This window comes from Anser brachyrhynchus (assembly GCF_964034855.1).
Source record: "Anser brachyrhynchus genome assembly, chromosome: 3".
Taxonomy (NCBI): Eukaryota; Metazoa; Chordata; class Aves; order Anseriformes; family Anatidae; genus Anser; species Anser brachyrhynchus.
In genome coordinates this window covers 48171472-48197885 of record NC_137696.1, presented here as the reverse complement: position 1 = coordinate 48197885, position 26414 = coordinate 48171472, and the positions used below count along the sequence as shown (strand labels likewise).

The 26414-nt window shown below is 44.3% G+C and overlaps 1 protein-coding gene across 3 annotated transcripts in view; it reads right to left on the bottom strand.

The window, feature by feature from the left end:
• URB2 (URB2 ribosome biogenesis homolog) overlaps nt 1-26414 on the bottom strand; it is a 73453-nt gene that overhangs the window by 45682 nt on the left and 1357 nt on the right. For 2 of the 3 annotated variants that reach the window (XM_080585617.1, XM_080585618.1), the window contains exons 2-8: nt 26235-26411; nt 20940-24324; nt 19361-19521; nt 17947-18057; nt 16762-17004; nt 15934-16024; nt 14106-14245 (exon numbers count right to left, since the gene is read on the bottom strand). In XM_080585617.1, coding sequence (XP_080441743.1) covers nt 14106-14245; nt 15934-16024; nt 16762-17004; nt 17947-18057; nt 19361-19521; nt 20940-24324; nt 26235-26411 — 4308 coding nt within the window. Of the gene's footprint in view, nt 1-9100; nt 9816-14105; nt 14246-15933; nt 16025-16761; nt 17005-17946; nt 18058-19360; nt 19522-20939; nt 24325-26234; nt 26412-26414 lie in introns of those variants that run through there. The other variant, XM_080585616.1, reaches the window with a different exon arrangement.

The following is a 26414-nucleotide window of genomic DNA, read 5'->3' as shown; positions in this document are numbered from 1 at the left end:
TTTTAACCTGTCCCACTCTACGCTGCAATTCCCATCCCAGCTGTCTCTCATACCAATAAAATAAAAGCATTCTTGAAATACTAAAAATAGGAACAGCAGGGCAGGCCTTGCTTTGAACCGGGCTGCACTGGGAATTTCTACTTCTGCTCTCTTTGTGTGCTTTTGACTTGAACATTTCCTACTGGCTTCGAAACAAAACCCAGAAACATACTTGCATTTGAATCTCTACAAGTTTCATTTTATGACTGACTAAAAAGGATGGATTCCCAGTCTATCTGGTTCCCAAACAACACAGTGTTATCATTGCACCTTTAAGTAAGGAAGCCTCAGTGGCTCATTTTCTCCTCATTCACTGAACCAGGTTGAAAGCTCAGTCCTAGCTACAGAGAAGAAACTGCATAACAAGCCCTACAACCACAAACTTCATTTCACTCCTTTTTTTCCTTTTCCACTCTTTTTTTCCCCCCCTCACTCTGCTGCACAGTCTGAACACTCCCATGTCACTGCAAGAAAGAGAATTTGTTCTCATACCCATGGCCAGGTTTTAAAGCCAAAGTATGCTCTGCCACCAGAAATAGGGCTGTAGCACTTCTGGCTATGCTTTGGCCAGCTTTAACCAAGGTAGCTGTGTGGCAGCACCTGTGGTGCTAGGGCAATAAGGGCTGAAGTGAAGGCTGCACCCACGGCCAAGGCAATCACGTAGCCAGGACTGAAGCCTGACTTTTCAGCTCTTGCACCTGTGGGACATCAGGTGAGATCTCGTTTCCCTGCTGGTGCTGTGAGTGCCTCCAAGTGACTCAGGTCACTTCTCAGCATATTTGTTTGTCTTCCCCACTCCTTCTGCGGATGGCAAGAAGGCAGCGGCAAACTCTACACAGCCAAAAGTGCAGATGGGAGGAGATGAGCTCCTGTTACAACCAGGCAGGTGGTTAAAAAGGATCCTTCCATTCCTGTCCTGACACAATTTTAAGTCAGCATTTTTTTCCTTCAAGATTTCAGACAAGTTTAGCTTTTTCAGTAAAAGAGGATGATGACAAACATCCTCTTGGTCTGACAGAGTTTGAGTGAAGCTGTCAAAGTGTCAAATGCACATTAGCCAAAAGAACTCTTACAAAAAAAAAAAACGCTCCATTTGGCAAGCCACTCTCCATCAAAGCAGCACAGGCATACTACTTGAATTTTAAATTAGGAATTAACATGTATAAGAATAGGGCTGATTGTTTATGTTGTTTAATAAAAATCTACAATCAGACTCATAACATTTATCCTGGATGCCACCAGCTGTAGCATTTTACTCCCTTATTGCTTTATGGAGCTCGGTAACTATTTGCGCCTAACTGCAAATTTACATTTGCTGGAGTACAGCTCCTAGCTATGTTTTTTTGTGAAATTTTTCTTGTTGTTGTTGTTACATCCTCCTCTACTGTATTAAAGAACGCTCAAATACCTGGTCTATTGCCCTACAGAAGTATTTGCATACCAGAACTGAAAACATCTCTTAGTTTCCTTTTTGCAGCAATTCAGTTTATAATTCTGAAGGCTACAGATGATATATAGTAGCTGGCTTCACAGTCTTAAAGTCTTTGCAAGCTTAACCAATAAAATATTAATAGCTTTTCTAATTAAAATGATTGATATCACCCTTGTTTTTCGTGGTGTTGATGTTGGTTTAATAACACTGGTGAGAAGCTCCACTCGGAACACACCTCCTGGTCCGAAGAGCTTAACATCAAAAACTGGGCTTGGTGGAAGACATGCTGCAGCTACCCACAGGTTATTGGGCTCACTACGGCCGTAACTATCAAGCTCAGTGGACTGTAATGTGATACACAAGAGGTCTAGCCAGACGATCTAGTTTGTAGTCCCTCCTCCTTATAAGCTTCCGAATCTAAATAAACAGGACAAGGAGAAGACAGAGGAGGTATCATTTAGCAAACAGCAGAGCACTGCCCAGTGTACAAATGACTGAACTCACAGTGCAGCACTCAAACCTCTAAATCACAGGGTCTCCACGCTTTTGTGGGGTTATGCCCTTATTCAGAGCAAACATTTTATGTCCTTCCCCCAACATGTACTATAACAGTAGGAGCAAAACCAACAAATGTATGGTAATATCTATATACCATGCATTTGTATGTGCTTTGAGGATATAATAATGTTTGTGGGGTAAAGATGGGGAAGGAAAGCAAGATTTCATTGTTTTAGATTAAAATTTTCAACCTGAAAAGAAAGGTGACCTGCCATGGTCTTCTTTCATGACCTTCCTCCACCCCCTGAGTCCTGCAACTCACCCACTGTGAAATACTGTGCTAGATTATACACTAGTTCTCATAAAAACACTTTAGCCATTGTAGGCATACGTAAATTCAAACATTCAAATAGACTTTCTTCACCTTGCAATTGCAAGCTATTTCTACGTTTTCCTTTCCTGCAGGTCCCCGACATACATGACCTCCTTTTTTGAAACTGTTTGTGCTGACATAAACGTGGGATAGATGTGCAATGACACGGAGGTTAGGGGAGACAGAAGCAGCAAAGGCTGCACAGATGCCAGGTGGGAGTTGCAGGGGTAGGTGGAATTACACCTAGAATGAAATTGCTCCTCTCTTTTCACAGTGCAGCTTTATTTACCTTTGTCCCTTGTTCTTCCCATCATCCCTGTTCCCTTTCATGTCTTGGCTATTAACGTTATTAGGAAAATTATTCATTCAATTGCTTGTAGAAGCTGCCCAAAATAAATACATTCCACTTAATAAACCTTCTTAGCAGGAAGGAAGGGGAGAATACCTAATTAATGTATTAATGATTATAATGCACTTTGAAGATGAGAAGTGCCATGAGTTCTAAGGGCATGTTTCCGCCCTCAGAAGTCCCTGGGAATCATGTGCAGAAGTTAATTCTAAACATTACCACTACTGCAGTGTGGCAGGGAAAAAGATGCATGTACAACTGCTTCTCAAGACCCTGGACCTACGTGTAGAGGTTGAACCATTTTCCAGATACTGCCTCTGTGTTAAGACAACATTGCTATATATTCATCTCCAAAACCAGGAACGAAGGAGTGCTAGGAGGAACCATTTAATGTAATTTATCCACACTCTGTGGACACATGGCCCAGCTATAATACCATTATACTTACCCAGAAAGAACAAATGGAAACTTCAAGACACTGGAAGTTCAACGCTACCATTTCTCACCACCCACACTAATGGATTTTCCCAACTCATGCGTGCTCAGTCTCCCCTCAAACAAGAGCTGCTGGGGCTCAGTCCCCTTGCTAATAGGTGAGAAGCGAAAGGTCTGGTGATGCTCCTACAGTAACAGCAGCTTAAGGCAGAAGCGAGGGCAGGAAGACTGTGAGAGATGATAATCCTAAGGTATTGCAGGGAGAGAGTGTGTGGGTCAAAGGAGATTTCCAGCTGGTGAAGTTTCCATGGTTCAGGAACAGAAGTATTTCTCCTCACCCAGACAATACAGCACAGGCTGAGATCTGAAGAACAGATTTGCCCCTTGTTGCAGTAAGAAATCTGCCTTTACAGCAAGGGAAAAATAAGTAGCTTAGGAAGTCTCTTAGATGTCACTGCACAAACAAAATATGAGCTGCTAATAACAGGTTTCTTAGACACACATTTCTTTTGGATGTGCTACCAGGAGGCACACACTCTAGGCTCTCCCTGTTAAGGGCTTGGGTTATGAAACCATTAATGAACATACTTTAAAATGTCAGTTCGAAAGAAATCAGGTACTGGCAGCACACATTTGCATAGCCATCTCCTGAAAACACCGAGCGGTCTCGACAAGTCTTAGAAAAGAAAGTAAAACGCACATTAAGAGAACAGCAAGTTTCACGCACGGCTAGCGGGAGGACAAAACGGGCAGGAATTAGGCTGTCAGTCTACACATTCTCCAATAATCACTTGGGATATGGTGAATAAATGCAGGGATGCCGTACTGCTCACCTCTAGCACAAAACAAAACAAAAAAGAAGCTTGTTTTAGCTGGGAACCCATGGGGCACATTGTGCAAACCTTCCAAGTCCTTTCTAGGGAAGACTCTTGTCTGTGCAAGGGCCACAGAAAGCACAGCCTAGGCAACACAAGTGACCTGCAGCAGATCCAGGAGGGAAGCCAAATGAAAGCTCTGAGCTTTCCTCCCAACAGCGGGTGCTGAGAATCAGTTGCATCGCTGTGCCCCGTTGGCAGGAACAAGCAGCAGTCACTTTGTTGGGACAGACAATTTTTTTTTATTTTTTTTTTTTTATAACCAGGCTAGAATCAGCATCTGTTTGCTCTAGTGCTTTGCCTCAAGTGATGAGCAAGGATGGGTACTTTCCCTTTTGGGCTGACAGCGACTGAGTCAGCTTTCCCTCCGTGAGTTAATGCACTGTCCGATAAAGCTGAGGCTTCACTCGCGCAGGCCGTGTAATTCACCCCATGGCAGCAGTTGATCAAATTCGTTTTTATGGATTTTTCCGTTTGTGTCATAACATGAAAATTTGATTATTTTGTAACATTGGCATTTACTTTTCACTTCTTTTCCCGGGAAATTAACAAAAAAAAAAAAAAACAAACCCAGCAATACTATTCCCTGAGGTTACTGAAGGGAACTCCCACAAGCTGCTCTAAAACTGGCACGAAAAACTGAACATAAACCAGCCTCTTCTCCCTGCAATGTTGTTGCTGCTCCCACCCACTGTCTCTCACACCTGGTAGCATGCTAGGACAGCGAGTGCCCGCTCACAGTTCACACCGCAGCACACAACGGAGGTCTGTGACCAAAAGAGGTTTCTAGGCGTTTGCAATACAACAAATAAAGCAACGGATGTTTAAGATGCACTGAGAACCAGAAACAGTCTGGTTTTCAAAGCTGCTCTGCTTTCTGCTTACCAGAAGCTTCTTTCTTTTTTTAAGCTGCTGATTTCCTACCCGAAAGCAGATTGTTAATAAGGTCAGCTCATCAGCACAGAACCCTGCTAATAGTGTGATTGCATCCCGAGCCTCCTTTCCTGCTCTTTTCCTTCTCTCCTTTCCGACAGCAGAAGCAGCCCATGGCCCTCATCCTTAGGACAGTGATGCTCAGCTTTGTGCCTGTTCCCGAGAAGCCCCAGCACAGCTCTGTGAATGTCTGCAGAACCAGCCCTTCAAGCAGGGGCTAGAGAAATAAAGCAAGGGCTGCCTGAACTTAACCCAAAACTCAGCTGCTGCATGAATTAACAGGGGACATGTCCCTGGCTTCCCTCTCCTTTTACTCTTTGCTTGCTTTCCAAATCCTCTCCTCTCCGTCAGCTATCAGCAGAAAGACTCCTCTCCTCTGGCTGTGGGGGAAGAGTTGAGAAGATGTTACATCTGGAAAGAGATGGCCCAGAATCTGTAGCATCCTCCATAAATGACATCTAATAGAGGGCAGGAGATCTGTGGAACATTTCCCTCCGGGAAGCAGTTCTGAATCTAACCTCAGCAGGAAGCAATCAAACCGATGCCAATTGCTTTGGGGCATAAGTTGGTCTCCATCAACCTTTAAAATGCCAGGACTGTGGCAGAATTGGGCTCTTCTATACCTAGTAAGAACCAAGCAGCCGCTGCTGCCAAATTGCTGCAGGCCTGTACCTCTTGCCACTCCACCCTTGCATAAGAAGATGCCTGCAAAAGACCAAGTGAATTTTGCCATTTTCTCTCCTTACTATCTTTAGAAGTAAGTACACAAGAAGTCAGCATTCTTCTACAGGAAGGAAGGGATGGCAATACAGCTTCAGCACCTGGAGTACCTTAATTTATTCTTCCCAAATTCTCATGAAAAACTGATGAAGTTTGCTAGAGGGCTCTCCTAGACTAAAAGCTGTGAGAAGGTCAAAAGGACACACTCTCTTTCACAGATTTTCCAGGCTTTAAAGTTACCAACCCCCCTTCTTTCGTATACTCTCACTCACATCTGACAAATTGTACAGTGCAGCTACAATAACACCAGCATCCTCCTTTTTGGGAACTTTAACCATTTGCAGAATACCTCCCTAATCATCCTACACTGGCAAAACAGCGCTGCCAAAAAGTGATACAATGGCACTTCTATGCTTATTATTAAAAAGTCATCTTGCTGAAAAAAAAAAAATCGTTTTTCCTCACTTGCAAACACTGCTTAAGACACAAATGCAGTTCTCCATCTGAATGGCTAAAATCCACTTCGAGTAGAAAAGCAATTACTGCACCTCAAGGCAAGCGTCCGTACAAGTCAGTAAAACACAAAAGCCTATTCAGTCCCACTACAGCTATTATCGCAGCAGACATTTATTGGTTCAGTAACAATGACACGGGAACCTCTCAAAGTCCTCCTTTGCTCACGCTGTTTTGTTTTAACCCAAAAAGGAAGCTTTGGAAGGAGCCGTCTGTTATCCAAGCCACAGACCCACAGCAAGAACTAAAACAAACCTGACATTACTGGATGCATTTCAAACTCAAAGCGAAGTACTCAGTACATTGTCTCCTCCCAACAGGTAACAACAGGAAAAATAACTTCTTCGTAAACGTGCAAAATAAACCATCTTGCAGTATCATCTTTTGGGGGTATTTCTATCCTATAAAGCAAGACAAATTAAGTATCAAGCCCCACCCTCAATAAGTAGAAAAGTCTGCCAATTTTCACAGCAGCTACCTAAAAATAAGGGATAAAGAAAACCAGTGTGATGACTGCCAGTCATGAGTGTTTTTCTCACCCATCCTGTCTCTTACTTCACACCTGAGCTGGTTTGGGCATAGGGGAGCCAGGCTCAGGTGCTGCCCAGACCTAAATAAAACCAGCAACCCCACGTCACAGGCTGAGCCTGGGGCGCAGCCGTCGGGACCCTAAAAACCTCAGACTGAGCAATACCTATGCGAGGCATTTCTGCCGGCATGGCAGCACAGAGAGAAGCCCTCGGAAGGGATGCAGTGCGTCACCAGCTGGAGGTCTGGCCAAGATGAGGTCCCAGAAGCCCCTAAGGGCCACGCAACTGAAGCTCAGCTGGGAGGCAGGTGGCGATCCCGACCTTTAGTGGTGAGACAGGGCTTCTGCCAAGCCCCCTGCCCGCCTGGCGCTCAGAGCTGTCTGCCAACCCAGCCGGGCAGCAAGAGGGCCCCGAAACCGGGAGCTGCCCCTGTAGCTCCGCAGGACGGCTCCACCGTGCGACTGCGACGGGAGCGGAACGCCGCAGCCCGGCGGCAACGCGCCGCGCAGAACAAAGCCCGCTTTCTCAGCAGGTGGTCCTCTGCCAGGGATTTAATTTATGCTCGCTAAAAAGCCCAGAGCAGCTCTTGGACAAAGACCTAGGATTAGCAAGTGAAATGCAGCCTTATTTATTAACCCCTTTGTGCCTTCCACGCTGAAGCGCGGCTTTGTGCTCGAGAATTGGGGTGGTTAGTCCGGAGAAGGGAGAGCGCTAAGGGATAAGCAGCGGTTGCACAGCATGCTTGAAATAAAGGTTTACTTGTGGCAGAGTTTCAATTTCGCATTCATTCAAGCTCTGTGTCCTTTTTATAGCAAGAGTTTGTTCCTTCCACCACTGCTGTCCATAAAAGGCACGTACACGTTTTCATTTCCGAGCCACGTTAAAACTGAGAAAAATTAAGGAGTTAATACTGATGAAATAAAATTGATACCAGCACTTCACCTCTCGTAAAGTGATGAGTAAGACGTTATTTACGCTGTGGTCTACACTCGGGAGCTTTTGAGCTGCATGTGTGGCTTGCAACCATATGGCTACATCGGGGGAGCCCTGACACTTACAAGCCAGAGCTGCTACCTCACTTCCTTCCTCCCACGCTTTAAACCTAACTCTTTTTTCACTACTCTTTCCAGATCTTCTCCCACTGTCCATAACCCTCCTTTTACTAGCATATCAGCAGCCTTCGGCACAGAGCCCTCCTCCCCCTGTGCCCAGTTAGCTGCACCCAGCTCACGCACATTTCCCTTCTGAAACCAACCACGTACCTCACTGTCCCACAGCCCCGGGGGCGCGATGCAGCAGGAACTCCTCTTCCAGTTCTGACCCACAGCAGTGTTTCAGCTTGGAAATAAAATACAGAAGTGGCACAGGACAAGCCAACAGTGGCAGGCACCAGGAAGCTGCCCCAGGCACCGCTTGGAGCCACCCAAGGGGGCCACCCACCAGGGCCCTGCCTCTGCTTTGCAGCCAGGGTCCCAGCAGAGGTTTGTAATGCGCCAGGAGCACCCAGCCAGGGCTGCAGCCAGCAGGCAGAGCAGGAGGAGCACCAAGGCTTCAATTTAGGCACCCAGGTCCAGCTGCCCCACAGCCCTGCTTGCTTTCTCCATCTTTGCCATGCGGAGCCTCCTGTGGCAGCCAAACTTCATCCTCTGGACTGGTGACGACACTCCTCATGCCCCCAACAAGAAGCTTGGAGAAAAAGCCTTGATGCTGTGCAAAGACCATTCAGTAACAGCTGAAACACTGGCATGTTACCAACTTTTAACCACAAATGCAAAGGCCACCACCAAAAGAGCTGCTATGAAGAAAGTTAACTCCATCCCCGCCCGACACAGTACGTTCCAGTCTTCCTCTACCCATCCTCTACCTATACTTTAAAGCAGATAATCACGCAAGAATAATGAGGCCTAGCTACTGTGTGCACATGTGAGGACTGTTTCACCACTTATGAAAAAGTTTGGATCTTTAGTCTCTACTATTTTCAGCACAATAAGCTTCAATAGTTTGGCTAATGAAAGACAGTTATTTGATAAAGCTTCCTACAGGCTCAAGTGTGGTTAATTCACCACAGCTTATTACTGTCAGCTGGGCTGCAGTAAGTCCAGGGCTTGCTCTTAACCTAGAGTGAAAGGAAAGCAACAAGGCTCAGCTTAAACCAAATTGGTCTCAGATAGGCCTTGGTACCTAGCATTTATCACAGGCTAAAAATGCACAGTGAGAACTACCAGAGCTCACATAACTAAGTGTAATTGCTTAATGACAGTAAATCGACCAGAGCTTTAAGTAATCAGTCTTTTTGATTATCAGTAGGATCACAAGATAAGTCAGTTGAGAAGGAAACTCAGTAGGTCAGATCGGGCTGCTCGGGGTTGGATTCAGCAGCAAAAACAACCAAGTAAAAATATAAAAGTTTTCAAAATTTTTTACTGTATTTCCACAGTACCGCAGCAGTAGCCTACCACACAGCTGTGTGATATTCACAAAGTTCCTCAGTAACAAATACTGAAGTAACACCATATAAAAATATGCATCTAATTGCTTTAATTCTGCTTGCCGTGTGAGTGAGTTATAACCCTCAGAGGCTTTTACACTAGGCTATTGCTTCCACAGAAAGCACCATGATGTGCCAAAGCCTGAAACCCAACATCTGCTGCTAAGACTGCAGCGAGCTCCCAGCAGGTTCGCTCGCGGGCTGCACAGGTGCAGCAGTTCTGCCATTCGTGGCACAGAGCAGGACAATCCTCCCTCCCCTGCCCCCTTTTCCCCATTAGGAAGGTTGGTTGTATAGAGAAAAATGCAACCCGTGTTTAGGACCCTCTTCAGATTTGATCTGACTCGTCATCCCAAAGCAAACAGAACTGAGGGTCTTCTGAGCACTGCTGGATCAACTCGTAACTGACCACGCAGCACCAGGCAGAATTCATCACGCAGTATATTTTTCCTCCCCCTGTTTTTTTGCTTTGTGGTAGCGGTTGTAATCATTGTACAGATCCTTAAAGACCTCCCTTACACCTGCTGGTAGTGACGCACTTAAGAACTTGACGTCCCGTTCAATGCAAAGGTCAAGGATGTGATATATCCCCTCTGTGAGATGTTTCTTCACAGCTGGGTGCAAAGTCACCTACAAGAAGAACAAAACTGCATTAAACTTGAAGACAAAAAAAGCATGAAAACACCCTTTCCGTGGCCAGTGTACATTAAAAGTGCTGACAATATGTTATTCAATGCATCAGACCACCTGGAACAGCCCATTAGATAAAATCTAACATGTCATCTTGTGTAATATTTTCCTGATTTTTGCAAATATATTTTGCAGAACAAGCATGCTCCTTGCAATAAAATGCATGTGAGTGCTACTACACACTGCTGCCAGAGACAAAGACACTGATCATCTTTGGAACCACCTGAAAAGTCCTCAGCAGGAAAACTGTAACTAAAATATTTGACCTGGATTACACATTTCTATAGATTCTGTACATCTCTTTAGCTGTATGCTATGAAGTCCCAGTTTCAAACAAGCACTGACTTTAAGCTAGTCTATTGTTCACATTGGGTAATCAATCACTTAACAACTTGATATTTATCTAACAATCTGTATCTGAGGATTCGAACGTGTAAGGTTTAATAAAAGGAGCTTTCTAACAGCTCAGGAGACATGCGTTTCCTTGAGCTAACATTGGAAATCGAGTACCTCACCTGAAGTCACGCAGAAAGTTGACAGTAGAACTGGGAATACAAGCAAGGACCCCTGACTCAGTGCCCTTGCTCCTGCCATTACCCCTGCTCAACCCCACAGCCTGCTAACCAGCCACTAACCAGGCTAGTTAACCAGGCCACTGGAGGTGGTGGACAACCCTGGAGTCCTCTGGTGCTCCACGTAAACTGGAATTTGTCATGTGCACACAAATCACTTGCTAAATGCTTCACTGCCTTAGGCAGCGCTGGCCTCTGGCATAATCACATTATTTTTGCTGCAGAACCACATCTTATCTTCGCTGAATCCCAAAATTAGCTTTATGCCTCCAGACCTAAGCCTCTGCACTCCAGGCCTGATGAAAATTACATAAAAGGCTGCCATTAAAATTCAGAGTTCTTTCTTCCTGAGGCAACTAATAAACTTTCCACTAATGAAGTGCACTCCTAATCACTGTGACAAGCTCCTGCTCTCTTTCTGCCCTAAACACAAAAGAGATAATGTATTTTATTAGGGCTGCTAACATAGCTTGGAAGAACATACAACAGGCATTAAAGCACATAAGCCTTTCTTTTGATCTGTGACCCTGAAGAGTTTGCTTGTCCAAAAGTTTGTCAGCTGATCTATTAGAAGGTTTGCAAAACCTGTTATTTCTCCCTGCCATGCACTAAAGTAACAGAACAGCTGAGCATCACAGCTCCCAGTGAATGCACTGGGCTTGCTTCTCCCTCCACAGAGCAGAGAAGGAATTGCAGGGAATAAGGAGAGGAAAACGCACAGCTACTGACAATACGGATTAGATGGCCCACTTGGGACAAGCAGATACCTCAGAGCTACAGTTAATGGAATTACATCCTTCACATTGCAAACCAGCCTGCACCCGTGCCTTATTTGGGCCATTCCTGCTTTGCAGTGCAGTTTCCTATAAACACCCTCCAATAACACTATGGGAAGCAAAAGCAAAGATTTAAACAGCTGCCACTACTAGCTGGCACTTAATTATGCTTGTAAGTGTTTTATGGTCTATATAGTTAGCACAACCAATTTGTCAAGCATTACAGAGCTCTTGATGTGCGACATTAAGTGTGTGAAGAGGTATTTCACTATTGCTGAATCAAGCAACAGCTCATACACAACAAGGGAAGAGCGCTGTCAAGAGTATGAAAGAAGCCAGAGATGCCACCCACTTCAGCAAGAAATCTTTCTAGGTTATCACAAAACAATTCACAAGTATATTTATTTCCTGGTATAAAAAGGAAGCACTGAGGGAACTATTATGCAACTACATTAGGAGCAAATAACTGTTTAGGCCAATGGCTTTCATTGGTTTTAGTCTGCAGACCCTTAAAAAGAGTTCCAGTAAGTGTGCAGATGCCTACATGAAGATTTAAATTTATCAACAGCATGTTTTTCTCAGGGATCTTTCACAGACACACAAGGTCTTTGGACTGTAGGCAGGAAGTCACTGACCTGGACTTGGAAGAGATAAATAGCTAGAGTTTTATTCTGCATCTGCAGAGCAATGTAAAAGATACGTGCCCCCTCAAGACCGGCATGCTGAGTCCTCCCCTTCCTCTGATACCCACCAACTCTCACCAGTCTAATGGTGAAATAAATCACCACCTCCTTGTGATCCATCTATTCTGTCAGAGACAGAAAACACCCCTTTGTTACAGCTTCTCATGGCTCACTACACAAATTCACCTTTCCACGCTCAAATGCTCCATGCATACATTACCTATCTGCGGTTTCAACTATCATCCATCACTTTCCATTTATCAGCGAAAGCATTACACAAAATTTTCCTAAAATCTTGTGAGACTTTGTACTCAGTCTTAACACTGAATAAGTCTCCTTTTGACTTGAAAAAGTCAACTTAACTCAAAAGGTCATTTGACAATTCAAGCCAGGCCCCATTTGAGGAAGGGCTCTATATTCAGTGATGAACAGACTTCAGAGAAGTTCCACAAATTAAATAGAGCAGTAGTAGTCTTAATGTATCCCTAGTTTTGCTGGGTTACTACGTATACTGTGGCACTGAAACAGGCTACCCGGGACAGCAGTCATGGCACCGAGCCTGCTGGAGTTCAAGAAGCGTTTGGACAATGCTCTCAGACATACGGTTTAATTTTTAGGTAGTCCTGGCTGGAACCAAGGGTCGGACCTGATGAGCCTTGGGAATCCCTTCCATTATGGGATGTTCTGTTCTGTTCTCTCCAGGTGCTGTCTGCCAGAGGCTCCAGGTGGGGCCATGCTCCTTGGCTGTGGTGCAAAGCACATTTTTTACATCTTGTCCTGTCCAGACTGGCTCAAGGGCTAGTGCATGAATTGCCTGGTTTAATTTGCTCATAGGCTTGTGGCTGTTCAGGGCCCCATTTGAAATCATTCTTCTTCCAGGTCACTTGGCAGAGAAGACTTACAATCAGACTGTAACTTGGAATATGCATTCTCCAAAAACCCACAGCACCTAAGAAAGCTTGTGTTTCTTTGTTGTTAGTTGGTGGAGACAGCTGTTACTTACTGATCACATCCACTGGGATCTGATGGCACCCATCTTGCTATTTTATTCCTAAAAAGTGGTTCTCCTGTGTAGGTCCTTTGACCATATTTTGTTTTATGACAAAACCAACTTTCAGAAGTAGGTGAGGTTCAGACTAGAAAACAGCTTTCAGGTGAGGTTCAGACTAGATACTAGGAATAGGCTTTACACTGGAGAAGGCTTTTTTGTGAGTGGCTGATGCCCCATGCCTGTCAATTTTCAAGAGGCAGCCAGGTAATGCCTTTAATAATATGCTTTAACTTTTGGTTAGACCTGAAGTGTCAGGCAGTCGGGCCCTATCTTGTAGGTCCCCTCCATTCTAATAACCACCTCACCAGGAACAGTAAGTAACTGACATATCCTATTGTTTTAGTCCCAAACCTCTGAAAAAAGCCAGGCAGGCAACAGAGAAGGCAGCTGAGTTTAAGCTTCATAACAGTCTTCATGATTATTTACACTGCTTAACATAATCTTTTAGAAACATAGAACCAGTTAGGATATTTTTGTGGAAGGCCTAAAGAAGACTACAATTACTTTCTGTATTTTTGGCCCATGTCCAGGCCTGAGCCACAAATAATCAGTTTGCAGGTGCTGACAATGCAGGCAGCATTCAAATCCTTGTGAAATTTAAACCATTAGGTTGGAGAGAACGACAACTAGAATTTAAGTCTGGATGTGAGAAGCTACTGACAGGCTCTGGCATCAGTAATAGCAGGAATAGCTGTTAGTAAGGATACCAACGATACCTTTGGTATGGAAGGAGAATTACTGAAGAGCTAACAATTCCCCAGCTAGATAACTTTTTTCCTTTCACTCATTCATTTAACTCAACTAAAAGATAGTTTCATGAAGGATTTTCCTTCATTACTTTGCCTAGATGGGGCTCTAACAGACATCAGGCCTGGACAACTGACACTACCTGGAAGAAGAACCTGAACTACCTCATGAAGAAAAAAACAAGACTCAAAACATGATAGAAAAAGCAGAAGTTCAGTAAATAGGTATTGCATTGTTTTACCTAACACACACACAAAAAAAACCAACCCACTGCCCACCCCTTTACAAAGTTTTTAGGAGCTGGGTAAGATAGATTCTCAGGAATTTGTATCAAAACTGTATTCCCATAAGGCACATGCCAATACCATGGCGCTTTCAAAAGAGATGAGAATATATATTACCTTCTGCAATTCAGTCACGTACTGAGCCACAATGAAAGCAGAAAACACAGTGAACTCCTCTGTTTTTGCAGCAATGTGACTATACATCCGTTCCACTAGGTGTGCACACTTCAGTATAACTTCAAAGTCATCTGTGTTGCCTAAAACAGAAAGCAAGTTGCAGTCTGGTATTTGAGGCCTAAAAATACTACTAAAAAAAAATTAGACAATCTTCCACGATTCTTTAACTACATGAAACCAACATCAGCTTATCCTTTTTATCTTCTTTTCTTATCAAGCCACAGCTGAGAGGCCCCCTCCCACCCTCACAACACACCATACACATCTCTTACAATGGCTAGTTTGTAAGAGCACACTAATTCCAACTTCACACATACTGCAATGCTAAAAGTATTTGTTAGATATGCTGAAGAGTTGAAAGCAGCAGCTATGGTCCCTGCCATAATTCAGTCCCAGCTAGCACTGTGGAGGTGAAACCAAGGAAACTGGAAAATCATATCCTCTACCTGACAGAAAATCAGAAGACATATCTTAGAAACAGCATAATAAAATAGCTTTCTAATGACATTTACTACGTGCAGTACAAGAGTAGAAGCCACATCATTGGAGACATTAAAAGCAGGACTGGAGAGAGGACTTGAGAATTCACTCTTTCAGTAAGCAGTGAATGAGGAGAACCAACACAAACAAGAAGGGAAATCCAGAAGTCACTTTCATGTTATCTTTTATGCAAATAAAACAATTCTACAAAGATAAACAATGTGTTTTTAAGTTTGAGAATGCCACGTACTGATATGTTTTCTGAGACCACTGTCTTGCATAAACACACTACAGAAGATAGCAAATTCTCAGTTTGGTACCAATTTAGCATACTTTCTCTTTTACCCCTCAGCTATTGTTAGTATATTCTCCCATGACGCATATATACATTTACATTTGCCCTCAGCTGGGGGCAACACAAATCGGCCAACATAAAACTGAACATGGAATAAGTTGTAGGACATCAGTAAAGAGCTGGGACACAATCAGTCGCAGGCCATCGAGTCAAATTGTTTCAAAACATTAGCACTGGTGATGACAGGGTATTTGTGTCCAGACCAGCACAAAAATAAATCACTTTGAACATCCTTCACTTAGCTACTTTAACATTCATGCTCTAAGGCCAATGCAAATTTTTTAACAACTTCCAGCAGAGTCCTTTCTTTCTTTCCTTTTTTTTTTTTTTTTTGAGATACTTAAGCCAATAAATTGAAATCCTTGACCACACAGATATATCACCTAATCCCAATATATGCTTAAGATATGTAATGTCTTGGCTTTATGCTTAGCAAAGACTAGAGAATATTCAGGTCTGAAGTAAATGGTTTCAGTCTCAAGAAGCTCCAGAATCTCCATTCAGCAAGACCAATTTGGGGCTATCACTCAGGTGTGCTAGCATGTATCAGCAGAGCTCACAGCCACCCTGCTATAAATGTCTACACCACTTTCGGGAGCAAAAGTAGATAGGAAGAGCTGAAATTGGACACAGCAAGCCTGACTGGTTCCTGACCACCTGCCAGCCAGTTAGCGAAGAATACCTTACTCCCCCAAAAGCAGTGTTGTCTGGATGCAGCTCCAAAGGAGCCCCAGTTATCTTCCTAAATCTAAGATGCCGCAAGGCTCATCATCAAATTTACGAACAGGACAGACGGGACTAATGGTTTCCATGCCACAGCTGGGTTTTGAGGACTTTCCTTTTGGTGTCAGACTGCCTTCTTCTGCAACTCCTCTTGCAAAACACACAAAATTATTATGTGTATATACAGTGTGAAAATGGAAGATACAGTACCTCTGTCTCCTCTCTGACGTCCTTCATGCATGACAGAAGCAACCAGGCGATGAAAACTGTTCAGAAAAGATGGTGCAGCTTTCAACATTACCTGCAAAGACATGAAATAAAAACACCTGAGATTATATAGTAAAGGCAGTGGAGAGGGCAGATATATACTACATCCCCCCATAGTCAGGGGGAAATCAATTCCTGTGAAGGAAACTATAAAGCTTATACGGGTGTGAGGAGCAAAGACTATCTTTTCATTCTGCATCTGTACAGAATCTAGAATACAAGAATCCTGAAGAAGACTACACTCCTGAGCATATTCAAATATAAATAACATGTAAACGTCACGTTTCCTTTTTGCTTCCACCCCTATCTGCCTCTTCTTTGCACAAGCACCCTGACCCTGTGCAAGTCCTGGCATGCCTTCACTTTCCCATGCCAGCAGGCTGACAAGAACACCCAGATGGTACAAAGTCTGAAGGTCACCAACTTCTAACATGCCTAAGCCCCATTTTCAAAGGCCTGCAGAATCTTGATCTCCTGTGAGACCAGTTTGCTAGATCCTGACCCATTTTTGCTTCCAGAAGTCAAACTGTATGGATGTTTTATTCTAATCTAGTGTCAGATTTATAAGCAATCTGCTGCCAAAGACTAACAAAGCAGGAGAGCAACTAATATGATGTGACTCTGAAGTTTTTAAAGGACAAGCTGTACAAAGCACTTACATACTAAAAGTGCAAATTATATCAAAACCACTCTTTAGAAGTTTCTCATCACCAGCTTCTGTCTTGGTTCTTTTGACCTTTTTCCCCTTCTCTTACCACCCCGGAGGTATACCTTCGGATGACACTGCACGACAGAGAACAGCACTTCATGGACTCCCAGAAAGACACTGCCATAGTCTTCTGCCTTCAGATGATCCAGAGGGACGGTGAGGAGAATGTTGAATGCCAATGCAACGTGGTGCGGATTCAAGAGAACCCCTTCTCCTTGTCTTAGCAGAGCTGCTGCAGCCTCCAGAATAGGCACAACTATGGTGGCAGTCAGTGACTGGTCCTGGCAGGCCTCTTTGGTTTGCATCTACACAGAGACAGGAAACAGAGAAGGAGTGCATTAGCCACCTGTTGCAAGCATTCAAACACCAGAGACCATAATGCTCTGACTTGAGTCAATAGGACAAGACTGGTGCAAGCTGGACTGCAGGAAGACTCCTTCATTTTGGCAGTTTTGCTATAACTACACTCGGGGCAGAGGATGCACGTGATGCATTTCAAGCAGGCACTGCTCCGAGTGTGGAACTGTAAGTGTTCCCCAGTCCCCCGACAAGGTGGAAAGGCTACAGCAACCAGCACCTCTTTGCACCTCCCCACGAGTGCACTAGTCCAGTTCTCTCTTGCCCAAGCATGCAGCTCTAACAAAAAGGGCAGAAATTACAAGCTCAATTTCTCGGTGCTGCAGAGCCAACATCTAAAAAATCCTGGTCTAGAGACACCATCACCAAGACAGAAGAATAACCTACATCACTAGGTTTGTATGCTGCACAATCAAGGACACAAAATCTGGATTTGGTTACTGCCAATTAACTTTCCTATTCCGAAATCAGTGATTTTTTAATACAAGCGCTTTTTTCTTTGTTTTGCTGCCGTTAGTTTCTGCTGTAACACATGACTGACAGTTTCCTTCTCTTTTGGACAGGAAGGAGGAGGACAGGAGACCCATACGTTATCTGCAGCCTAACAAGCCTCTCCCAAACTCCAGATTACACAGTTCAGCCCCAGAAAATTACTGATAAGAAATGTCTGACCTACACATTGCACCCACAGGGGGAGACTCCCTTCAAGAAGGATCAAGAAGGAGAGGAAGGATCTACACAAGACAGTGCCGGTGAATCTGATACGGGTTTGTCTAGCATTCACAGTTGCTTTGCTCCAGTATTCCTCTGTGCGTGTTACAGATGCAATCACTACAGACTCCAACAAATAAAAGGGATAGGTAATGAAGTTACAATAAATAGATACTTACAGCTAAAGCTGTGATTATCTGTGGGCTGGCAAACCAGAAAGCTTTCTCTTTGTCTCCACTTAATGGGCAGCTGAGCACCAATTTGATTAGCATAATAGCTGACAATACTTCCTGCAGAAGGCAGATTGACAGTCAGTCACAGGTACAAGACGCACTGGCTCCTCTCAAGCACAAAAGAGCCCTTTCAAGGGCAGTGACAGTTTTGAGCATTAGCAGAGCCTTGATACATGAAAGCCCTCCTACCAACACATCTCTTTAGAAATTGTGATGTAATCAGCAGCTCAACGAAATTCGGTGTGCTGAGGGCAGCGCTGGCCCAAATGTACTAATACTACATTTATTTAAAAGTCAACTTACTGTACAAAAAGGTGTGAAGTGATTTTTAAGAAAGGAAAGCCTTTTTTAACTGCCACTACATAAGAGAGGGAAGCAGGGGGGCGTATAGGGATACTGGTACACCAAAAATGCTGCATTTAGCAGCAAGGTGGGTTTCGTTTTGTTTAAAAAATAATTCTGACTGTTAAGCCAGACTGATTAAAGAAACATACTACAAGCCAAAACAAATAGGTCTTATCAGTGTACATCAACCCCAGAGTGCATCCATACATATTCCAGTGCTTACGGTAGCTAAACTCAGGTGGCTGGACTTATAGGCATACACAGGAATTCCAGATACACTTTCAAAAAAAGGTATCAAGAATCGACATGGCATATTCATGTCTATTTCTGATAAATAAGACCAAATCAGATAAACCCCTGAGTTTAATTCCAGTTTTGATCTCAAGTCACTGGGCCTTCTATGAAGGGAGCAGCTGGCTTTTTAGCCTCAAGTGTTCCATGTGTTACCACTGCTGCTTGAGCTTCTCTGGAGAAAGGCATAGCATTTAAAAAGCTACTGAGCAGTATCTTGTTATTACAGAGTAAAAGTCATTACAGAGACAAATGCTGAAAGCATGGGCACAGTTTTGGTTTTATATAAAACTACTAACGTATTTAAGAATGGCATGCCTGTAGCCCTGTTAAAAAGCCATAGACAAACAGTGGTTAACCTCACTGACTGCTAGTGTCTGCTGTGCAAGAGCTCTGATCAGCAAGTAAAAAAAAAATTCAGCATTGCATATAACATCACAGACACGATTTCTGCTGACAATACATGGAATTAAGGCTGTTGAGTCCTTAAACTAGATGGAAAGATTTTCCAGGAAATTTTCATGACCTTTCCACCTCTCTCAGTTTATGTCCAGAACACTACACAACACACTTACCAAGCCCTTAACCATGTAAATTAACTTGACCCAACCACAAAGCAGAAAGAGGAAAAAATATTTAAGCAGATGTCATTCAGCTAACACATTTTTTCAAGTTAGAGAAAACTGAAGAAAGAACTTGACAATAAACCGAGCTCACTCCTTACTTTAGCCTTCTGTTGCCAAATGGTCTTCATCTCAAGTCCCTGCAGCACCAGCCTCATTATGGCATAAAACTCTTCGGCAGAGCAGCTTCCCAGCAGCTGGACAAGCACCTCCGTCAGCTCTGGCTCTATGCTTTTAATCACCTGGATTGTGATCGCAGGACCTGCAAATTCAAGAGACACAAGCATGGCTCAACCAATTCCCCAAGACAGGGACCTCCACAGGTAAGAACAGAGCAAACCAAACCTTTAAACAGCTCTGTGAGTGCCTTTTCACCACTTGAAGGCACAGAGAACCCCATGAATTCCCTTCACACACAAACACACACACACAAGTGCAATGCATTACTGTTTTCAGGAATTTACTACCCTGGAGTTTACAGAGCAGTCATCATACCAATAAAAAGCCCTCAGCAGCATGGAAAGGCTTCTTAGTTCTACAAGTATCCACTGGATTTGTGTCAATGCTGAAAACGCCTTCTTCATCAGGAATCTGTATTTCAACTTAATGCTTTACACATTTATTAAAGATTCTTCCAGCTTTTACAGTGATTAATTATCTCTCCAGGCTAGAACACTTTACCAATCTTCAGTAAAGTTAGGCACAGGATGAGAGAGAGCAGTCAGCAGAAAAAAGAGAGAAGTCAGCAGAAGGATTACAGCAGTTGACACCTCCTCATGGTCCCTAGTCCTGGTGTGAAATCCCTGCCCTGGCAGAGCTCTGTACTGAGCCATCAAAACACAGGCAAGAGACAAAGACGAAAATACACGTTGCTCCAATAATTAATACAATTTAAAAGTAGCGTTGATTCCATCTTTCTCCCAAGCTTTTTTAACTATTTTTGTGTTTTATAATGTACATAATATATAAGTACAGTAGCACATGCATATGACTTAAATACATATTGTGGGTGCATGCTAAAAATTATCTTCTTTTTCTACTGATAGATGTGCACAACCAAAAAGTTGGGAGACCACTGTACTACAGCATGTTAGCATCGTTAGACAAATTCCAATTGTTCAGAGAAGTCAAAGAGAATGGTACCTCACTACTGTACCTCACTGGCAGCATTTAGTTCATCTTGCACTCTGAACAAGACAATAAAGAGGAGTTGTTAGATCTCACAACTAGCAAGAACAGATTTTCCTGCCATTTCTAGCCCTGGCTCTTTATTTGATGGGGATAAAGGGTCTGATTTGCCAAACTCCCACAGACTTTATCAGAATTACTGGTGTTCAGCAACCTTAAAATTCCGGTATATCTCCCGGTAAGCCAGTACTGTTTGAAGATTTCTAAAATAAACAAGCAAAAGTTATCCTCCTCTTTAGTGCAATGTGCAATAAAGAACTGAAAGATGCAGAAGTCATGGATGCTTACAACATCCAGAAGATCCTTACCAGATTAGATGGCCGCTGTGGTCCAGGTACCACAACATTGCCTCCTTGAAATTTTTCTTGTTATGCATTTAAAAAAGGATAGCTTACTGCTTTAACACAAGTAAATAGACACAGAATTTTTAAAAAGCTGTATATTCTACCCTGCAAAATTAGGAAAGGAAGTGAAGAAGGGGAGTTTTCATACCAGCGAGAAGCTTGTTTATAGTGAAAACAACTGTGACTGCAGTTTCTTTCCCAGGGCACAACTCCGGTACGGAGCAGAAGACTGTCAGGAACTGCAACGCAGACTGAAGGAACTGCAAGTGACCTCCTGCAGAGGGCAGCTCTCTCAGTATCTGAGTGTAAAACTCTTGGTACAGTTTAACACGGGATGGCTCCAAAAACCCACTGGGCTCCTCGGGATTCTTCTGCCAGCCTTTTCTGACAGCATGGCTCACATCTGCCTTGAGAAGAGTTGTGACAGATGGTATAAACGCTACAGGCAACGGCTGGTTTTGGGTGTTACTCTGAAGACCGTGTTCAACAGTTCTTCCCAGCTGCTGGACTACTGGCTCCAGCAAAGCAGACAGTATGTCTGTAGACTGCAGCTTCTTTTCTGGCTGCTGCTGAAGGTAGAGCGTGAGGACACGACACAGAGTGGTGAATGACACGAGCAGTAATTGCTCAGCTGCAGGATTCCAATTTTTACAGCATTTGCTTTTGGCCCCACCAGCACCTGGCTTGCAGCTCACGAGGAAAGACATGAATTTTTCCAAGTTAAGCTTCATACTTTGCCTTCTTTCAACAATCATCTGAAGAAAGTGCTCCAAAGAGGCTTGGACTTCCTGGAGATACTCTGCCCAAACAGGATCTGTCAAAGCATCAGTGAAGAATTTGCTAGCCGTAAGCTGGGAGGTTATGACAGCTTCAAGAACATCGCTGGCATGAAAAACCTTAAAAACAGAGTTGGCATTCCTGCCAGCTTGCAGGCACCTCAGGAGGTGGAAGCAGGTACGTAAAAACTTCAGTGATAGCAGCTTGCTGCAGGAGACGCTGGCCCTGGTATTGGCTACCAGGGACAGCAGCACCAGAAAACACCGGACGCAGTCAGAGGGAAGAAGACTGTCTAGTTTCAGAAGAGAAGTAATTTCTAGCAAACGCAGGCAGCTTTCTAGCTGGCTTTCCTTCAGGATGACAGGGGAACCATTTTTTGCTAACTGTAAGATACACTGGGCAACTTTCTCCAGGGTTTTCCACGACAAGCTGAGCTCATCCTTCGGCTGTTTGTTTCCCGGTGGTGCTTCCACCACATCAACCGGGTTGGAAGAAGCCAGGATTTCTTCATGCCAAGAGATATTACCTGCAGACAGCTGCTGAAGTGGCAGATCTACTGAATCCCTAGCAGCAGAGGGCAGCACCCGAGTGAATTGATGAATAAGGCTGGTCAGAAAAGCACAATGCAGAACCTTCATCTCTGGGAGAAAGGGACTGTGCATGAAACTGAGACAGACCTTTCCAATGCTGATGGAAGGCTCCTGGTCTGCAGCAGCTTCCTGAGCTCTGGTCAATACTAACGCCTCCAGAAGCACATCTGCAATGTACTGTACATCTTTCAGGGAAATATATGGCAACAGGATAGTCAGGTTGGAGATGACAAGGTGCCAGTGTGCTGTGGGGTAAGCAAGCTCATTTATGGCGCTGATATCTCCATCCCATGGTTCAGATTCTCCCCTGTTCATGGTGGCTCTCCCAGCTTCCAGGATGAAAGCTGCAGCATGCTGCAAGGCCTGTACATCACCTTGAGTCTGCATTAAAATCATCTTCATTTTCTGAAGCGTGAGCTGTTCTAAGCAGTATTTACCAGTGGAGGCAAAACTACTCGCAAGTTCCACGACTCTTTCCCAACACTGCTCTTCCACACCAGGGAAGAAAGCCGAAACGTCCCAGGGCTTTGCAGCAGCTGTAGCAGCAGCACCGGCATTTTCAGCTGATGGAGACACGTATTTAGTGCAGCTAATAGCAAACAAAGTGTCTACCTCAATCCAAGTGTAAATGAGGAGGAGAGCAGAGTCGCTGGCCTTTCTTAGCCAAAGGTCTGGCTCCTCTTCCTCTCTCCCAGGAGCCTGCAGCAGCTCTGTCAAAGGCTGAATTACTCCCTCCTGCATCTTGGCCAGCAGACTCTGAGTGCGAAGGACCACAGGGGCAGGAGTGACATCATCTAGGCTCCCCATGTTGAACAGAAAAGCGTGCAGCACCGAGCTCACTGACATCAGCTTCAAGGCCATGTCGGCAGACCCTTTAACAGCAGGAACAAGGATCTGGCACTTCTCCACTAAGAGACACACAATGTCCAGAATCTGGTTGGGCGGCAGCTCGAGGAGGCACTCGCGAAGCTTTACTGTCAAGCCAGCAGACAAGACAGGCAGCCTCAGTTCATCGACAGCTGGCCAGCAGATGACTGTCAGCACCTCTTCAAAGAGCCGTGGAAACTGCCGCAGCTTGGAGTATGTCTGAAACAGGGCGCTGAGGAGAGCCTCCTGGGGCTTCTTCGTACGTAGCTCAGAGACCTTCGCATCAACCCAAGCAGAGGCCACTAAGTCAACCAGATCCGGCTCTATGATAAGGTGGTTTAATGATATCAAGAGCTTGAGACACCTGAACCAAGCCGGGATGGAAGCTTGGGAGTGACTCACCAACATCTGCGCCAGCTTGCGGTAAAACCCAAACTGCACCTCCTTGTGCCGGATGCGGTCGCTGGCAACGTTATAGATATCGCTGCTCAGCACCAGGCTCAGAAGCTGTTCCAGAGCAAGGAGCTCTGTGCTCCAGTCTGCAGGGGTCAGCGCGTCCTCCCTCGCTCCTTGCTGTAGGCCGGAGAGCCTGAGGCAGCCATAAAGCCTGCTGAGCATGTGGAAACACACGAGGTGGTTTTCTGCTTTGCAGTATGAGTCCAGAAAGAGCTTATACAGCAGGGACACCGAACCAGCCACAACCGCTCCATGGATGGCAGGTTCACAAAAGCCACTGGCCAGCTTGGTCTGCACGGTGTTTACTGGTAGCAAGAGGCTTTTCAGTGCTCCTTTCTTCTTCTCCTGGAGCTCCCGTTCCGGCAGCAGCTCCTCTTTGTAGGATGAGAAGAGCTCAGGCTGGAATAACCCAGCCCGCAGCAGCGTTTCTACTTGATTTCGGATTTCCCTGCTTAAGTGCTGACGCACGTGGTTGTCATCTGCCTGCGTCCAGCTCCTCACCGTCAGCAGGTGCCTCAGGAGCAGGCACGGCTGGAGCAAGTGACTTGTCACTTGCCCAAACACCCGGTTTGGGTTGGTTTGCTGCCTCTGGATCAGAAGGTACTGAGCAAAAGTGAGGTGGAGGATGCTGAACAACTGGGAGCCCACAGCGTCATCAGAAGCCAGCTGCTGACACGCCAGCTCAGCGAGCTTGCTGAGGAGATCAACCAAGAGCTCACACTTTGCTGTGTAAATGATGGAGAGCGAAGGAGTAGAAAGGATGCCACTGGAGCAACTCAGCACTGAGCCAATGTTTTGCTGCGTTTTTTGCGAACAGGCCTCTGATAACCTTTCATTTATGACCTGAAGGTTAAAAAAAAAAAAAAAAAAAGAGTTAATTTTGTACACAAAGACAAAGCTCATCATAATGAATCAATGTCATCTTCTGGGAGCTCTGGCTGCAAGAAGGAAGGAATGGAGACCTGCTAACAGCCTCTGCTGGACCTCTCATATTGTAGATCTCAAACCAGAAACTGCTCTGGCCAAAACTGTGTCCCCTCATTTGTTTGCAACACATGATATATGGGGAACCCCTCATTCTGTATGAGCATTACCAACAACAGCGTAGACTGGGCATATTTGATCCTAATAATTAATCCTGCAGAAAGGGAGGAGAGGGAAAATTCCCTCCCTTCTTGCAAGGTCCCCCAAATTGTGTTCCAAACAAATTAAAACAAACAAGAAACTTCCAACTTTTGATCCAAGAAATCTACCACAAACAAGCATGTCTATGACTAAATATCGTTGTTACCTTCTAATAAAACCCAAAGTTTCCTGTACTGATACCTCGAAACTGAATGTGTCCTCTCTCTTTGAGAGATTCACAGTTCTAAAGAACTGAAGTTTAATTGAACTTTCATGTCCCTTTCTTTTCTCAAACTTTGTGTTGATTTCCCTACACATTTATCCTTTAAGCCCCCTTTTATCTGCTCCCTTTTCTCATCTCCAAATAGTTTTGTCTTTAGAGTACTCCAGCCTAGTAGCCGATCAGCCAGACATGTTTAAATTTGCACGCTTTCTCTGTAACTTCTTTGAAGCACAGCCCCTCTCATCCAAACAATTTTCTGTAGTTTGCAACTCAATTCCTGAAGATAAAGACAGTTCCAACCAGAGCACAACTGAAAAGGTCATTTTTTCCAGCCATTTTGACTGCCAACACAGCCATCCAGTAATGCTATCATCTCTGTAACCATGCAGCGGAATAAAACTATCTGGTTCAATTTTGAACAAAGTTCAATTGTAACTGAAGTCTCCTCCATCCATTTTCATCTGAGACTAAAATACTGATATGATTAAGATCAATAATGATCTGATGCCACTACAAAATTGGTTTAACTCAGTGAGCAACATACTACTTTAAATGGGAAAGCTGTGAGACAAAACAGGATTTCAGCTGACAAAGAAAAAAAAGTCTCCTGCTTCGCAGCCAGCCTTTCATCTGGGAACGTGACTCTTATTTCCAGTACAGCACAATAACATCTACCCAGATTCATGCAGGGTTCTTCAGATGAACAGAAACTGGGGAGAACTGCGTCAGAAACACAACATGTGCAAGACGTGTATCGATGACTATGGGTTAAAGCCCCTTTTGATCTCCCATTCACGTACAGAGATAGCCCAGAGAAGCATAGATGTGCATGTGGCAGTGCAGAAAGGCGGTCTGCCGGGGTGAGTGGGGTCTTAGCTCAGAGGAGAAGGGGAAATCAAAAGGGCAGCTCATTCAGAGTCATCATAAGAAGCTGCAAGTTCCTAGACAGGGCCTGCTGAAAAGCATATCACTCTGCATTAGTACTCATGCCAAACGCGCTGATGAGCCTCACGTTCAGGGAAAAATCTCTCCTAAGACTCCCAGGCAGAATGATAATATAAACAGTAAGTAATACGCAACAATAACATACGTAAATGAGCCTTTACTTACCTATTGAAACACTTAAACTAGTTCCTTCTCAGACAATTTGGAGAAGTTAAAGACAGGGGCACATTAACTTGGAGGTTACCATTAGAACGCTCTGCCATTTTCAGTCTTTGTTCTGCACAAACACAAACTGTATTGCAGAACAGAAATAGGAAAGTTTGTAGTAGAGGTCCTAAAAACAATCACGTTTATTATTATTTGTTTCATGCAACACCCTACACTGTGAGGAACGGTCACATACTGTAGAAGACAGGCACTGCTATCCAACATGTTACAAAATACCCATAGTTTTAGTTACCTGTGCAATTGAAAAACTGAGACTGATCGTCTTCCCACTCTTTAACAGATTCTGTAGTCTTCTACTACGGATAACATCGTCTAGATATGCCCAGAGCTTCTCAACAACTTCATCCTCCAGATCAAGCTTCTTATTGTAGTATGAAACCAACGTATGGCTTACCCAATCAAGTAATACCTG